This window comes from Eretmochelys imbricata, chromosome 3, assembly GCF_965152235.1.
Source record: "Eretmochelys imbricata isolate rEreImb1 chromosome 3, rEreImb1.hap1, whole genome shotgun sequence".
In the NCBI taxonomy this organism is placed as follows: Eukaryota; Metazoa; Chordata; order Testudines; family Cheloniidae; genus Eretmochelys; species Eretmochelys imbricata.
In genome coordinates, this window is record NC_135574.1 from 191284593 (window position 1) to 191300902 (window position 16310).

Consider the following 16310-nt stretch of genomic DNA (forward strand, 5'->3'; position numbering starts at 1 on the left):
AGAAACTCTGAGTTCTAGTACAATCCGAAGTTCTAAATGTGTTTTGTCAAACAATGAAACTTTTTGTTATATTTAAAGCTTACCTGATAACATAGGTCCTAAAGGGTATAATATGTTGCATGACAGCAGGGATGTGTAGCCATATCCTGATCTATACAGCAAATACAAAAATAGATAAACTGTAACTAGAACAATTAAAATGCAAAAGCCAGTAATAAGGTTTAAAAATGCAAAACTTTGTCTAAAGAAATAAGGCTTTGGGGTTGTTGCCTTTCTGTGAACTTGTGTAACTTCCAATCAGATTGTTTCCTATTTTGAAAAGTATAGTCTGGAGCAAGTTTCTATAGCTAATAGATTAACCCAGATCCAGAATCACATTTTTTTCTGCTAATCAACAGGAAAAATAAAATAAAAATTAGTGTAAACAAATAACATACACTGCTGTGCTTTAATGCCTTTCATTTCTCAACTCTGTATTCCCTGTTTCTTCAACCTAATGCATTCTATAGTTCCTATTCTACCCTCCATTTGTTAATTGACTTATCTTCTAAGGGGTCTACAAGAAGCTTACATCCTTTTTGGCCATGTTGATCCTACCCATTTATTTGAGTTTTGTGGAAGATTTGATACTTTGGGCTCATCCACATGACAACTACAATTGTGATTTTGTTACCAGTTAGAGGCATGACCATCTTACCCAGTTAAATGTAACATGGTTCAGAGCAGCTTTTCTGCCATCATGTTTGCACATCCATATTTAGCAGGCTGCTAACCTTGTTTGTATCAATGCATTCTGGGAAAAAACAGAGCAACTATCTCATACTCCCTCCGCCAAGGACTGGAATGTCCAAAAGACAGATACACAGAATGTGTGATAAGTAATGCACTCTGGGATGCCCCACTGCAAATGAGTTGAATTCACACTACCCTTCACTATCCACCTATCCCCAAAGTCATTAGTACACCCTCTGAGAGGCAACCCACTGTTGTGGAGTTAGTGTGCCCCCAAGAGGCTGGCCCTACTCACGATCCTTACTCTACCCTTTACTCCTCCGCCCCCAGCATCCCAGCCACAGCCATGAATATGTACGTGTCTGTACCGGAAGAGGTAGGCAAAGCCACATCATTTCTGATATTAGCACATCTTCAGGGCAAGAGCTGATCTACACGTCTGTGCTCTCTTCCCCACAATATCAATTCCTGGAGACCCCTTGCAATACCCAGTGCTCTTTTCAGTAAGAGAAAAAAATCTGTATCCTGCGTTCCTGAAAGCAGAAATTGAACATCCAAGCCATGAGACAAACAGGAGCTCTAACCTTAGAGCACATCACCCTGAGGTATTGCACAACAGTAATATCAGATGTATTTCAACTCACTGGCCTCTTTCTCTTCCACCATGCCTGACCACATCACTTGGATCTGGCAGTAGCTCCCTACTGTAGCCATTGCCGACTCACTCGTGAAACACTGTGCACAGGCCCACAAAGTGCAGTAGTGTAGATGAAAAAATTAAAGAAGACTTCTAAATCAAATGTCCTACTCAGGATATCTTTGCACACAGGATGAACCAGTGGATTACCGAAAAATCTAGCAGTGTACCCACTTGCTGTGCACGTACTCACAAGTTTACATTCATGTGTTACTCTAAGACCTTGGAGGCCTTTCTTTTTCTTCCAGTGCATAAGATTATAATTCCCCAAAATAAAATCTCCACTACTCAGCAGCAGTGTTTGGCAACATGCCTCCAGATCACTCTCAGATTTCTGCCAAGAGTGCAGGAACAATTTTTATAGTGGGGGTGTTGAGAGCCATTGAACTAAACTGTAAACCCTGAATTCCACTGAATGCATCCGATGAAGTGAGCTGTAGCTCACTAAAGCTTATGTTCAAATAAATTTGTTAGTCTCTAAGGTGCCACAAGTACTCCTTTTCTTTTTGCGAATACAGACTAACACGGCTGCTACTCTGAAACCCGTATATAACAGAAACCACTTCAAGTCAGGGGGTGCTGCAGCACCACCCGTACCCTTAGTTCCAGCACCTATTCAAGGGTGGGTTTCAAACTTACAATACCTGGGTATAGTTCAGGTTCAATGGCCTCAGCACGTCCCCTTGAACCACTCAGGTCCTATGAAAACTGGCTGGCTAGTGACTGTCTTGGGTAGTCTGTCTGCACGTGTACAGCGTAATTAATTTGGCACATGAGTGTGCAGTGTGTGTCTATCTAGACAACTTAACTGTTTCCTGAAAAACACTTTCAACAGTGCATCCGCAGGGGACCATGGCTGTCATGCACTAGCTGAGGTAAATGTCAAGCAACTGACTATTCAGGGCACGAGCACAGCCATGGTTTAACATCCGGGTCTGCACACACACAAAAAGTTGTAGAATCTGCCAACCTTTAAAAATGCTGTTTTTTTCAGGGAGCTGTGTCTCGGGAACTCCTTGCTCCACCAACCTCAAATTTGGACTACTAACCTTATCCTGCACCCCGATGAGGAATATCAAATTTCAAGGAAATCCAAGCAAGTACACAGATTTTACAGTTGTTCTTTAAACAACAAAGGCTTCTCAACATCAACTATTGCAAAGCGAGCACTCGCTGTAATACATCAAATGAATAACAATGTTTTGGTTCTACTTCCAACTGAGTGAAACTTACGAAAATGTTAAGAAATGGTTAAAAATAATTGATTTCCACATTATTTTTATTATTGATTTAAACCATAATTAAAATCAAACTTTATATTAAAATTAAATCTAATTTAAATCAATCCACACTCCAGTGGGAGAAATAAATATTACACCAGTGGTTCTCAACCCGCAGCCTGCTTGCAGCCCAATCAGCACACAGCTGCAGTGCATGTGACATCCTCAGGGTCCCACAGGTAGTATATATAATATGTGAATGTGGCCCACATAATGCATAGAGAGCTGCATATGCTGCCCATAATGGTAAACAGGTTGAGAGACAAAGTACTACACCCTATTACAGAGGAGTAAACTGAGGCACAATGAGGTTAAGTGACTTGTCCAAGGTCAGTGGCCATCTTGGGAACAGAACCTAGGAGTCCGACTCAAGTCTTCTTCTTTAGCTACGAGAATACACTAATGAGACTGGGAATAATTCGCCTGAATCAAAGCATATGAACTCATAAGCATTTCATATCTTTCTTCATACTTTTTTTTCTTGTCTCTGCCTGCTAATAATTAAAATTTACCACAAACTTTTCTATTTTTAAAACTTAGATTTTTTTTCTATTTTGTTCTGCGTTATCGTCAGCCCACTGCTAAAAGGCAATATGTTTCCATCACTCCAGGATTTTTTTAAACATAACTTGCTAAATTTTATACAATAAAATTAAAAGTAGCAACTTAGAAGTAGTCATCAGACCATTGTTCACTATTTCTTCATCACTAGTGTGCGATGATTAAGTAATTCTTCATGACAACTGCAGGCCTACAATAGTGAAGAATTAAGTAATCATAGCCTTCTCCAGTCAGAATTTCACACCTGCATAGAAGAAACTAGAAGTTAACACATTTCTTTGCAACTGCTGGTAGACAGGACACGCTTCTAGTCCTCCATTATGGAGAGCAGGAGAACAACAGGGAGTGAAGGAGCACAGGCACTAGAGCTGAAACCTGGGTTTTCCAGGGAAAGGTCAAGAGAAGAAGGAACCAGACCAGATGGATAGCAAAAAAAGGGGAAAGCCAGAGAATGACCGAGATGGCCAAAAAGAAGCAAACCTAGTGCAGCATCGCTCTTTCTCACTTTCAAAGCCTATGGTGCATGGCAGTGGTTGTCAAATTTTTTTTTCTCATAGACCACTTGCTGAGGGTCTCGGCGGACCACTTATCTTTCCAAATGTTGTTTGTACTGTTAGCTAACTATTGTAAAGCGCTTTGGATAAAAGTGCTATATAAAAAAACCGTAATAAACTTTTTTTGTTCTACAAATAAAGCACACAACTTATATTTTAGTATCAGTAGTCTTATCTTTCTAATGCGATGGATGTGCCCTTTCTCCTCCGCTGGGGCTAGGAAGGAGGGGGGTCTCTCCCTCCTTCCCCCGCCACGGCAGCTCCATGGCTCGGGCTGGGAAGGAGTGGGGTCTCTCCCCCGCCACAGCAGCACAGAGCTGAGGCTGGGAAGGAGAGCCATCTCTCCCAGGCAGCTGCAGCCCCGGAGCTGGGGAAAGTCATCTCTTCCTCTGGCCACCACAGCCCTCCCAAATTCCCCCACCCCCTCCTCTCACCCCACTGCCCCCTTTCACCTACTCCCTATTCCTCCTAAGGCCACCACCTCACATTACATGTGCATCTTCTCCAGGGTCCAGGCACCTAATTACTGGAGCCACGCCCGCGCAGCTCCACTAATTAGGTGGCTGGCCCTTCATTCTCTCATGTGCAACTGCCCAGGCACGTACCTTAGAGGGAATTATACACGGACCCCCTAAATGGAGCTCGTGGACCACAGTTTGAGAATCTCTGGTGTATGGCTTCCCTTCATACACACTTTAGGAGACACTCAAGGAGCTGTTCCTCTTCCTCCTCCTCTCTTGCACACCTTGGGGCAATTGCTTTCTAAAATGATAGATAACTATGCAAACTTATCCACTAATGTTGTCATCAAATGTTCTCTATGACTTTAGTGTCTTCTGTGTCCAAAGTCCTTCATTTACTCTTATTAAATGAAGTCCATCACTGAGTCAGCAGCGTGCCCTTGTTGCCAAGAAGGCCAATGGCATTTTGGGATATATAAGTAGGGGCATAGCGAGCAGATCGAGGGACGTGATCGTTCCCCTCTATTCAACATTGGTGAGGCCTCATCTGGAGTACTGTGTCCAGTTTTGGGCCCCACACTACAAGAAGGATGTGGATAAATTGGAGAGAGTCCAGCGAAGGGCAACAAAAATGATTAGGGGTCTAGAACACATGACTTATGAGGAGAGGCTGAGGGAGCTGGGATTGTTTAGCCTGCAGAAGAGAAGAATGAGGGGGGATTTGATAGCTGCTTTCAACTACCTGAAAGGGGGTTCCAAAGAGGATGGCTCTAGACTGTTCTCAATGGTAGCAGATGACAGAACGAGGAGTAATGGTCTCAAGTTGCAGTGGGGGAGGTTTAGATTGGATATTAGGAAAAACTTTTTCACTAAGAGGGTGGTGAAACACTGGAATGTGTTACCTAGGGAGGTGGTAGAATCTCCTTCCTTAGAGGTTTTTAAGGTCAGGCTTGACAAAGCCCTGGCTGGGATGATTTAACTGGGAATTGGTCCTGCTTCGAGCAGGGGGTTGGACTAGATGACCTTCTGGGGTCCCTTCCAACCCTGATATTCTATGATTCTATGAAAACTTTTGCTTTCAGAGACTCATGTTTCTGAAATATAAGACAGGCCAAAAAAATTTGAAGAGCAACTAGCTGAAGACACAAAAACAGCAAATTTTTTTCTTTTAAGCACATAAGAAGTAGGAAGCCTGCCAAAGAGCCAGTGGGGCCACTGGATGATCAGGCTGCTAAAAGAGCACTCAAGGAAAACAAAGCTATTGCAGAGAAGTTAAAAGAATTCTTTACATCACTCTTCACTGCAGAGGATGTACAGGAGATCTCCACATCCGAGCCATTCTTGTTAGGTGACACATCTGAGGAATTGTCCCAGACTGAGATGTTAATAGAGGTGGTTATTGAACAAATTGATAAATTAAACAGTAATAAGTCATCAGGACCAGATGGTATTCACCCAAAAGTTCTGAAGGAACTCAAATATGAAATTGCAGAAATACTGACCCCCAGCTTCTATACAAGCTTAAATCAGCTTCTATACAAGACAGGAGCATAGGTAAGAGATCTTGGAGTCATCGTGGATAGTGCTCTGAAAACATCGCTCAAATGTGCAGCAGCAGTCAAAAAAGCTAGCAATGTTAGGAACCATTAGGAAAGGATTAGATAATAAAAAAGAAAATATCATAACACTATTATATAAATCCATGGTATGCGGACACCTTGTATACCGTGTGCAGTTCTGGTCGCCTCATCTCAAAAAAGATGTATTAGAATTAGAAAAGATGCAGAGAAGGCCAAATAAAATAATTAGGGGTAGGAAACAGCTTCCATATGAGAAGAGATCAGAAAGACTGGAACTGTTTAGCTTAGAAAAGAGACAACTAAGGGGGGATGAGACAGATATCTTTAAAATCAAGAATGGTGTGGAGAAAGTGAATAGGGAAGTGTTATTTATTTCTTCACATAATACGAGAACTAGGGATCACTCAATGAAATTAATAAGCAGCAGCTTTAAAACAAAAAAAGGAAGTCCTTCTTCACACAACACACAGCCAACCTGTGGAACTCATTGTCATACGATGTTGTGAAGGCCAAAAGTATAACTGGCTCAAAAAAGAACTACATAACTTCATGGCAGATAAGTCCATCAATGGCTATTAACCAAGATGATCTGGGATGCTAATCCATGCTTTAGGTGTCCCTAAACATCCAACTGCCAGAAGCTGGGACTGAGTGACAGAGAAAGGATCAGTCTAAAAGTTGCCCTGTTCTGTTTATTCCCTCTAAAACATCTGGCACTGGTCACTGTCAGAAGACAGGACACTAGGCTAGATGGATCATTGGTCTGACCCAGTATGGCTGTTCTTATATTATTAATTTTTGACTAATGCCCTTAAGAATAGATTGGATTTTACTGCCTTGAAAACTAAACTGTTCACAAGTTAATGATGGACATATCTCTTGAGAATCCTTAGTTATATTTGGTCTGTTTTCCCTACAGAGGAACATGAACCAGACAATTTTCAAAAATTTCCAAAGGGAGACAATATTTATTGCCTTCACCTGAAAAAAACTACTTGCTGGATTTCCTTGAAATGTTCAGGAAAAAAATGAAATTGCCCTTGTGAATTAACTGTAAAATTTGGAAGCAGAACCTTTTATTTTAAATGTACAAGGATAGTGGTGATCAAATTTTGTACTATGAGACACTTATTGCCAGCTTGACTATGGAAGGACTACCAGTCTCTCCACAATCTAATCATTTTCAGAAAAACAATTTTTTAACCGATAATATAGTAGCTAGACAGGTTATGAAGACAAAACAACATATCCTTCCCCAGGGCTCCAAATTAAATCCAAGACTCAGTGTGCCTAAGAAACTTTACAATAAGAACTGGTTAACTGCCATTCTCAAGAGCTGCTACTATTGTGAAAATGCATTTAACTAACATTACACTACAGTTCTGAGTTTACACATCAATTATTATGCAACAGCTGAGACTGCAGAGCTACCCTGCAGATCTGCTTACTGGGCTATCATTCACAGGGCCACTCATAAATCTTGCATTAATTTATCTGTGAAGCTCATAAACTGAAGTGGATGGGACAAAAAGTCACATAGTAGTTGGGTTTGTACTAAAAAGGTATGCGATTTTCTCCACAAAAATTATGGTAAATATTCTCTGGTAAATGTGCACTTGTTTTATTGCAGTTCAGTATTTCATTTCATGAGCAATCAAGCATATGTGCACCATACTGAAAGGCGAGGGGAAAGGATTTAAGTAAACATTTAAACTTATGTACCTTTGTTAAGTGAAAGAAAATTCATTTAGCAAATTTATCTTGCCAAGACCATTATATGTCACATTTAGAATTAATCAAACTTCTTATATTTTAAAGAGAACAGCATTACTGTCCATAGTAATTATAAACAGAGACATCAATAAGGTTCTACTTGAATTATGGGACGATTGTCAAATAATTGCAGCTGAGTTGTGGACAAGACACAGAAAATTGCGGTCCCCAGAGCTTAGAGAGAGAGAGCTCCCACCGCCCCAGGGCTGACAGTGGGAGCCCCCGCCATGCGCAGGGGTGTCAGTGGGGCTGACTGCTAAAATGTCACACACCTGAATTGAGCATAAAAATTGAGATGGAAGCCTAACATTGTAGGATCTGCAATTTCCGCAATATCGTAAATTAAGCAGGGCCTTAGATATCAAATGTTTCGTTACAACTGGCTAAATAAAGCGCACTACATACAGAAGCACAACCCTACCTAATTCAGTGAACCACTGCGTAAGAATATATATATTCCAGTAAATATAAAAGGAATCTACTTTGCCGAATATAATCTACATCTATGCATCTATGTTTAACTTACAGACTTAAGTCTAAAGTCAGTGTGACATTCATAGTAAAGGGTCTGGCTGAGCTACAATTGATGCAGTACTAGGGAAGGGTGGGGAAAGAAAAGGACAACTTAAAGGCATTTTTATATTTCCCCATTCTGGCAGCTGCCAGGGGCTGATTTCGACCCCAGTATAACTTACAGCAGTAGTTCTCAAACTTTTGTACTGGTGACCCATTTTACATAGCAAGCCCCTGAGTGCGATCCCCCCTTATAAATTAAAAACACTTTTTTAATATATTTAACACCATTATGAATGCTGGACACAAAGCGGGGTTTCGGGTGAAGGCTGACAGCTCATGACCCCCCATGTAATAACCTCGTGACACCCTGAGGGGTCCCGACCCCCAGTTTGAGAACCCCGACTTACAGCCTCAGAGCTACTCTAAATCAGGTCAGCTGAAATGACTTCCTAAGGACTACTCCAACAGCTCAAGATTGAGGGAGTTCTGCATTCCCTAACCAAGACCCTCTAGTTTTTGGCTCACCTGAGAATCCCCCCCTAAACCAGAAGCAGGTGGAGTAGACTCACCAGTGCTGGCTTTCTTTCAATCACAGCTATATAAGATTAAATCTCAGCTGCTTTACTTAGAACAGCTTTCCAGCTACCCTGTGGCACCTGAGAGTAACATAGGAATATGGGAGAGGGGAACACCCAGGATCTGATCCAAAGTACTCAATACTGGAATCAAATCATAGAGTGTCATTACACAGCATTTCATTTTAGTTACACTCATTAAGTATTTACAGTTAAACTTAAGGGGCAAAATTCTGTTTTCCTTTACACCCATGTTCCTGAGCAAGACATCCCTTCCCATCACATCCTCATGCCACTCCTAGTCTCCACATGACCACCTCCACAGACATGTTTTAACTCCCACTACCAGAGTGTTCCAGTTCTTGCCAGCAGTGACAAAGGGATACCTTGATAGCCTAGTTTCGCTGCAACCAGAATGTCTGGGAAGAGAAGGGAAAACAAGATATCCTACAGATGCCACTATTCCTCCAACAGATCTCAGGGTAACGACTGGGGTGAAATGATGTCCCTTCTGGACAGGGCAATCCCCAGACATCCTTCTCTCTACTAGGGGAAAATTGCTTCCAGGGCCCTCTTCTTCAAATTTTCCCAGACTTAGTCTCTCCCACTTTATATTTGTTGCATTTTGGTTTAAAAATTTAACAAACTCAGGGCAATACTTACATTAGATACCACTGTGATAAATGCATGTGCTATAAGAAATGGCAATGTATCAGGGGTTCCATATTCAAAACAATCCTTCATGAGGGAAAGGCCATTTTTTCCACAAAATAGACAAACATAACGAAGCAAGTGCAATGGTACTTCTACATCCTATAGAAACAGGAGAAGAATATAAAAGTTTTATTTAAAAAGAAAAACAAATTACTATTGAAAACAAAACACTAAATACATATAAGGTAAGAGTTCAGATGAGCAATATCAATGTATCATACGTTTATAAAACACTAAATATGACTATTTTACAGTCACCAAAAACATGTTAATTGTATCTCATAATGCTCTCTATAAATACATCAGAAGGATAAATACCAAAGGAGGGAGAAAAGTTATTTAAGTTAAGAGACAATGTTGGCACAAGAACAAATGGATATAAACTAACCATCAGTGAGTTTAGGCCTGAAATTAAATGAAGGTTTCTAACCATCAGAGGAGTAAAGTTCTGGAACAGCCTTTCAGGGACAGTACTGCAGGGAAAAATCTAACTTGTTTCAAAACTGAGTTTGAGAAGTGTATGGAGGGGATGGCATGATGAGATTGCCTACAATAGCGTATGGCCCATCCATGACTGCTATTAGCAAATATCTCCAACGGTCTCAGATGGGACACCAGATGGGGAGGGCTTTGAGTTACTACAGAGAATTATTTCCTAAATGTCTGGCTGGTGGATCACACCCACATGCTCAAGGTTTAACTGATCACCATGTTTGGAGTTGGGAAGAAATTTTCCCCCAGGTCAGATTGGCAGAAACCCTGGAGGGCTTTCACCTTTCTTCGCAGCATGGGGCACTTACTGTTTTGAACTAGTGCAAATGGTGGATTCCTTGTAACATGACATCTTTAAATCAAGATTTGAGGATTCCAGCAACCCAGCTAGAGATTATGGACCTATTACAGTAGTGGGTAGGTTTTGTAGCCTGTAATGTGCAGGAGGTCAGACTAGATTATCGTGATAATTTTGATCACTTCTGGCCTTAAAGTCTATGAATCAATGAAACATATATGACTTACATTCATATCACAGAACGCCCCTAATATATTGCTTTCTTGGGCAGAAATATCCTGGTTTAAAAGAAAAGAGATAAATATAATTAGCTAACAGTAGGAATAGAAACAAATTGTATGAAGGAAACAAAACCGAAAGACTCATGATGCACACTCCAGAAACCTAATTTTATAAAACTCAAGCAGCTTAAGTTTGTTTAATTTTAAAACTGTCAAACTGACTTTTGCATTTTCCGATTAAACTATTTTTTTTACATTGTATTTACAAATATGTACTTATAAACTGAGGACAATGCTCCAGCCATAAGTGGAAATTTCTTACCTAATAGTTTTCCTTCTTGGAGTTCTTCTATACCAGTTCAGATGTTTCCATTACCAGCAGGAAAGTAATGTACCCAAACATCTGAACTGCCATAGGTAAATGAACAGAGAATATACTGTATAATCATAAATCTAATGAATATTCAAGAGCTAAAAAGTTTAAAGTTAGTCATTCTAGTTCAGTTTATTAAACTTCTTCAAGTCCACCTGTAACATTTTTACACAAATATCTAATTGACAGCTTGTAGAATCAGTATCTGGTATCCTTTCAGGGAAACTGTCAAATTACAAATCACATTTCTCTCAATTTTTAAATCTATTATTGTTCCAAGTAACACTGAAGATTACTATAATTAAAGAGTTTAATAACTTCTTTTGATATATGTTTACATTGTGCATTGGATAGCATTTTGTAGACAGTTTATTTTACAGTTTCCCCCATTAAATCAATTTTCCGTATTGTTTGTATGAATCTTTCACATAGCAAGGGAGAAAACATTTTTTTTAAATTGTAAAATGTGATTATAAAACCAAAAAACTTACTGAAACACGATCAAACTAATTTTAACTTTTTTAAAAAAATTACTAGTTTTCATGTTCACAATTTCCCTTTAAATTCATAGGGGGAGGGAAGGTTTTTAAACATTTAATTTAACTGAAGTTTTTGGAGTTAATTTCAAATTGACTAATTTCCAGAGTATCATTTAAAACTACATTACTGGGGGTATTTTAGTTGTGATGGAATCAAACTTTAAACTATTCACTAAGGTTACAATATAGGAATCTAAATATATTACATATTTCCCCCTCATGTTGAACTCCAAATCATCACTAAATTAATCATGTTCTTTGTCAATTATTTTTAAATATTAAAACAACTTTGTAGTGAGTAGACAACACATTTTTCTGGCCAATAGATAAGAAAAATGGGTGTTTCTGTGCTCTGCCCATGCCACTACCAGAAACAGATTATGCATGGGAAAATTATCAGTTGCTGAGGGAAGCAGAAACTGTTCATCAGTTAAATTATTGCTCTTAGCACCCGGCAGCTGAAAGACAGTGGAAGTCTATGCATTAAGCCCTTAGAGTTTAGTGAAAGTATATCTGGAATGTCAAGTAGCTGCTTTGCATACTTCTTGTCTCAAGAATTCTCTTCCTATGAAGTAGCCATATTGGAGTAATCACTGACAACAATGGGGCAAGAGATCTCTGCAGCACTGGAGAGACAAAAGATTTGACTTACTTGGCTAGAACGAACCTGAAAATTTGACAGTCCTGCTTTGGCGTTCTAAACAGAAAATTCAGGGCATTGAGATTTCCACAAGGTCACCTTTTGAGCCAAGTAACAGAAGAGTGTTCCCTATGAGAACCAAAGGCAGCACAAAAACCTCAAAGGTGAAACACCTTAATAGATGTGTGATGGTCGACACAGCCATGGGAACAAAGCTATAACAAATTCATCCTACTAGAAAAAGACTTATATGGGAACTGCCACCAGAGCTGCTAATTGCCTCATTCTGAGCCAAAATGTTGGGGGAAGCATAAAAATAAAGTAGACAGATGCCTTTCCTTACTGTTTTACCCTCTATTGAGCCACTAAAGACCGGTTTGCTAACTCCTTTAAAGTTCATTGTCTAGTCCTGCCTGGAGGGATTTTCAAAGGTAAGGAAAACAGGAGCTCACTTTGTGGTTTTTGCCTCTTCTTCTACATGGTTTATAGAAAGTAATCACTTCAAGTAAAATGAAAAAATTCCTCTTTCTAGACAGAAGCATATTCTGTACTTTCTGAAATACCTATCTCACAGACCCTCTGCATAATCTAAGTCTGAATAAACAAATAGACCTGACAGAAGGTCACGGATGCAGGACATTTAAAATTAACAGATGTCTCAAAACAGCCACAGCAGGCCTGCAGACCTCATGCAGCTCAACCATTTCAGGGATCTCCAGATTACCCTTGTTTGGGTCCTTGTGGTTTTTTTTAAGTGTTTTTGCTGTCAAAGTTCTCAGTCCTGTGAAGAGCACATGCAAGACTGAACGTTTATATGATAAAAATGTATCACAAGCGAAGATCTCTCTTTGGATATCAAGAACGTTAGCAGATACTACTTTTGTATTGGGGTAAACAGGTTTGTTTCCACATAAGTTTCTTCCTTCAAGGTTTATGCCCTCAAGCGGATTTTCTTCCAACTGACCAAGTCCAATTGTGGTATTCCTGTGCCCAAAGACACACACAGATTCACTAGAAAGGAGATTTTTCATCTGATTAGCAGGGTAGACTTTTGTACCACCATTCTGTTTTTGTGGTCCCTGTTGATTTTAAACAGACCACAACCACAAACTTGTCTGAACTAAGATGTACTTGTCTTGTCCAGAGGTTTAAGACTGCTAGTCTTATTGCTCTCAAGTCTAACAAATGTATATGCCAGTTCTGTGTCCTTGAAGGCCATGTCCTCTGTGCTGTCAATATGACTATGTGGGCTCCCAGTATTCTGGGCTGGTGTCCGTTGTCAGCTGCACTCTTTCTGGTTCCTAAATGAAATTCTCCTTCACGATGTTTTCACTGTTCAGCTCAGATAACTCATTAGTCTCTTCCAGTTTAGCCTCTATGTTTGCTATAATAGAGATGCATGTTGCCAGTTAAAAAAAATTCAAGGGGTAGAAACGTCCCATAACCCATGGAATTTACAGCAGGACAGTAAAGTCCCCAGTAGGCTTATACACCAACAGATCATTTTTTTTCTTGTTTTCTTGTTCTTGTTAGATATTGCAGTTTTGTGACCCTTTCTGACAGAAGGGAATTCTCCCCATTATAAATCTCTCTTCTCCCAGATGTGAGAGTATCTGCAAAGATTCCACCAAGTACCTGGTAAGAGCATCAGAGCTCTTCTGACTGATGCCAGAACCAACATTACCTTTTGGTCGAGATAACCAGGTAATGAGTGTGTGAAATGAGTAGAAATTATTGTTTGCAGCTGTAATTGTTCTGTATGAGACCGCTGAATGACAATTTTACATGTCAAATTTTACCAGACTTCTTAGCCACAATGAAGTGGTGTGAATGCACCTCTACAAACCTGAGGAACTCATGAAACCAGCTGACACAGCTCGGAAGATGATCTATTTTGAATTGGAAATCTTCCTTTTTTCCAGAACAGACATTAATGTGAGGATTAAAAGCATTTCCTCATAACTCAATAAAATGTTAATGTGCACAGTACCCAGAGCACATGTTCCATGGGGAGAGAAATCCCACTTTCACATATAGTAGTCGGGAGCTTTCTCTACTTATTTTTAATCTGATTTTCTTGGGGATATCTATGGGACTTGCGAAGACCTGAATAAGAATTCTGTGTAAGCTCAAAATCTTGTCTCTCTCACCAACAGAAGCTGGTCCAATAAAAGATGTTACCTTACCCACCTGGTCTCTCTAATATTTAAAAAAAAAAAAAAAGACATATTTGGGTTTCAGTTTATACCTGATACAGAACGTTTTGAAGGAATGACCACACTTCACATTTGCCCATAAACCCACTGAAGGATTTCGTCATTAGCATTATTATACAGTATTATGATAGAAATCAAAATGTGCTAGAAGATTTCAAAACATAGATCTATCAATCCTTGCTCTGAAGAAATTACAAATTTGGTATGAGAAACTAGTTGAAAGTGGGAATAATTTTTTGACTTGCCTAGACAGCAAATAAGTTTTCTTCTCTCTCGTCTCTCTCTCCAGACCACGATTTTGATATATTCGTGGAGTAACAGTGCTTGCTAATCTGAGTGGTCAGTAACTCAAGATGTCATATTTTTGAGCGTACTGGAGAGCCACAATGCAGCCACCCAATTTATGTTAGAACCTGGTCCTCTTACACTATGTCAGCACATCAGCCAAAAAAATCTTGCCAATGTCCCTTTTGAGATTTCTAATTCTTCAGGGCACAATGACAAAAAATAAGGCAGACAAATATTTCCAAAAAGAAAAAAAGATTGTTGTCTTCTCTCTAAGAGAAGCAAGTCTATTTATACATAAAAAATTGCTCCAGAGCTGTTTCTGCCATGTTCCTGTGAAGGCAGGGAGAAAAACTGAAGATCAGTTTTTTTAATTACCCCATGAAACACAGAGGCAAAATCCCTTTCGTTTTAACATTAGTTTTAACCAGTATGAAAAACAAAAAGATAGACCTACCCTCACTGGTCTCTACTAGTGGGCAGATGCATCACAGACCTATTTATTTATGATGATAACGTTTAAAAGGAATTATGAAGACCATACTGAAATGTGGTAGGAAAGTCTTACTTACTGGAATTCTAACATTCTCTGGTTCATTAATATAGATATACTTGAGATCACATATATTTGTAAACACAGTTTGACATTTTAACTTACAGATTTATACTCCAACATGATCGAATATAGCAAAGATACTCAAATATGCCCCCAACAAAACAAAAATCACTCATCTTCCCAGTTTAATAATTTTAAACTAAACCAACATTTATTGCCAAATTTGGTGAGATCCACTTATTCACGGACTGAATATAACTCATGCAAACACAGTAGCACATATGCCAAATCACATATCATTTATGTATATCTTTACAAGTTAAGAGCAAATAGTGTAATAATTTGAAACTGAAAGCTTAACTACTCAAAGCAGTGACAGAGCTTTTTCATACTTTAAGTTTGTGGTTTTGGATAACTATTTTAATGTGCCAATATTTTGTAACACCCACATAAACATATTAATGTGTTCTCACGCATTTTCTCAGTATAAGCTTTCTTAACAATGGCAAATATACTCATATCTCAGTATGTAAGTGTAGCATGTGCTCTATTTAGTCAGGAACAGATTTCCACAGGTGGAACTAAAAATAAACCTTTTCAAGAACAAAATTATTTTAATTTGACAACTAGAGTCCCAAATATAGCTACAAAAGCATTTCCTTCTATATCTAGGAATAAAAAGTTGGTAAAAAAAGAGTTCTGAAAGTGAATTTTTCAAAATAAATTATGTAAAAAAATATATTTAGCAGTAACAAAGTAACATCACAATGAAAAATGTATAAAGATAGTAGTCCAGTTTGCAGAGCTGCAGTTGTAACAGTTATTCAGTTGATTACGGAACAGCAAAAAAAGTGTGGTCTCATGCAAGTTTTAGTTCGTAAATTTTGTTTATAACAACAGATTTAACTAAAAGGAGTTAAACTACTTTCTATTATTTTTGGAAAGAAGCCATATTTATAGTCCCTTTTTGCTTTCCTGCTACTGTGACTATATGATAAATTATGCAATTATATCCGACATTTTATTAACTGCTTTTGCCTAGACCAATCAAGAATTATTTTAAGAAAGTAATTAAGGGAGTGGCTCATCTCCCAAAAAGTGTCAATGGAAAGACCCACTGAATTCAGTGGGAGAGCTGAATCATCCCCATCCACCTGGTTTGAAAACTACAATCACTCAAGCAGAGTCTACCCTTTGATGATAACTACACTGTGTTTCACAAAAAAACAAAATATGCACAAGTTAGA

General features: G+C 39.0%; 1 protein-coding gene across 4 annotated transcripts in view; it reads right to left on the minus strand.

Moving 5' to 3' along the window:
* Positions 1-16310, minus strand: part of USP34 (ubiquitin specific peptidase 34) — a 274188-nt gene that overhangs the window by 227401 nt on the left and 30477 nt on the right. For all 4 annotated transcript variants that reach the window (XM_077813985.1, XM_077813986.1, XM_077813988.1 and 1 more), the window contains exons 4-6: positions 10461-10511; positions 9393-9542; positions 84-151 (exon numbers count right to left, since the gene is read on the minus strand). In XM_077813985.1, coding sequence (XP_077670111.1) covers positions 84-151; positions 9393-9542; positions 10461-10511 — 269 coding nt within the window. The remainder of the gene's footprint in view (positions 1-83; positions 152-9392; positions 9543-10460; positions 10512-16310) is intronic.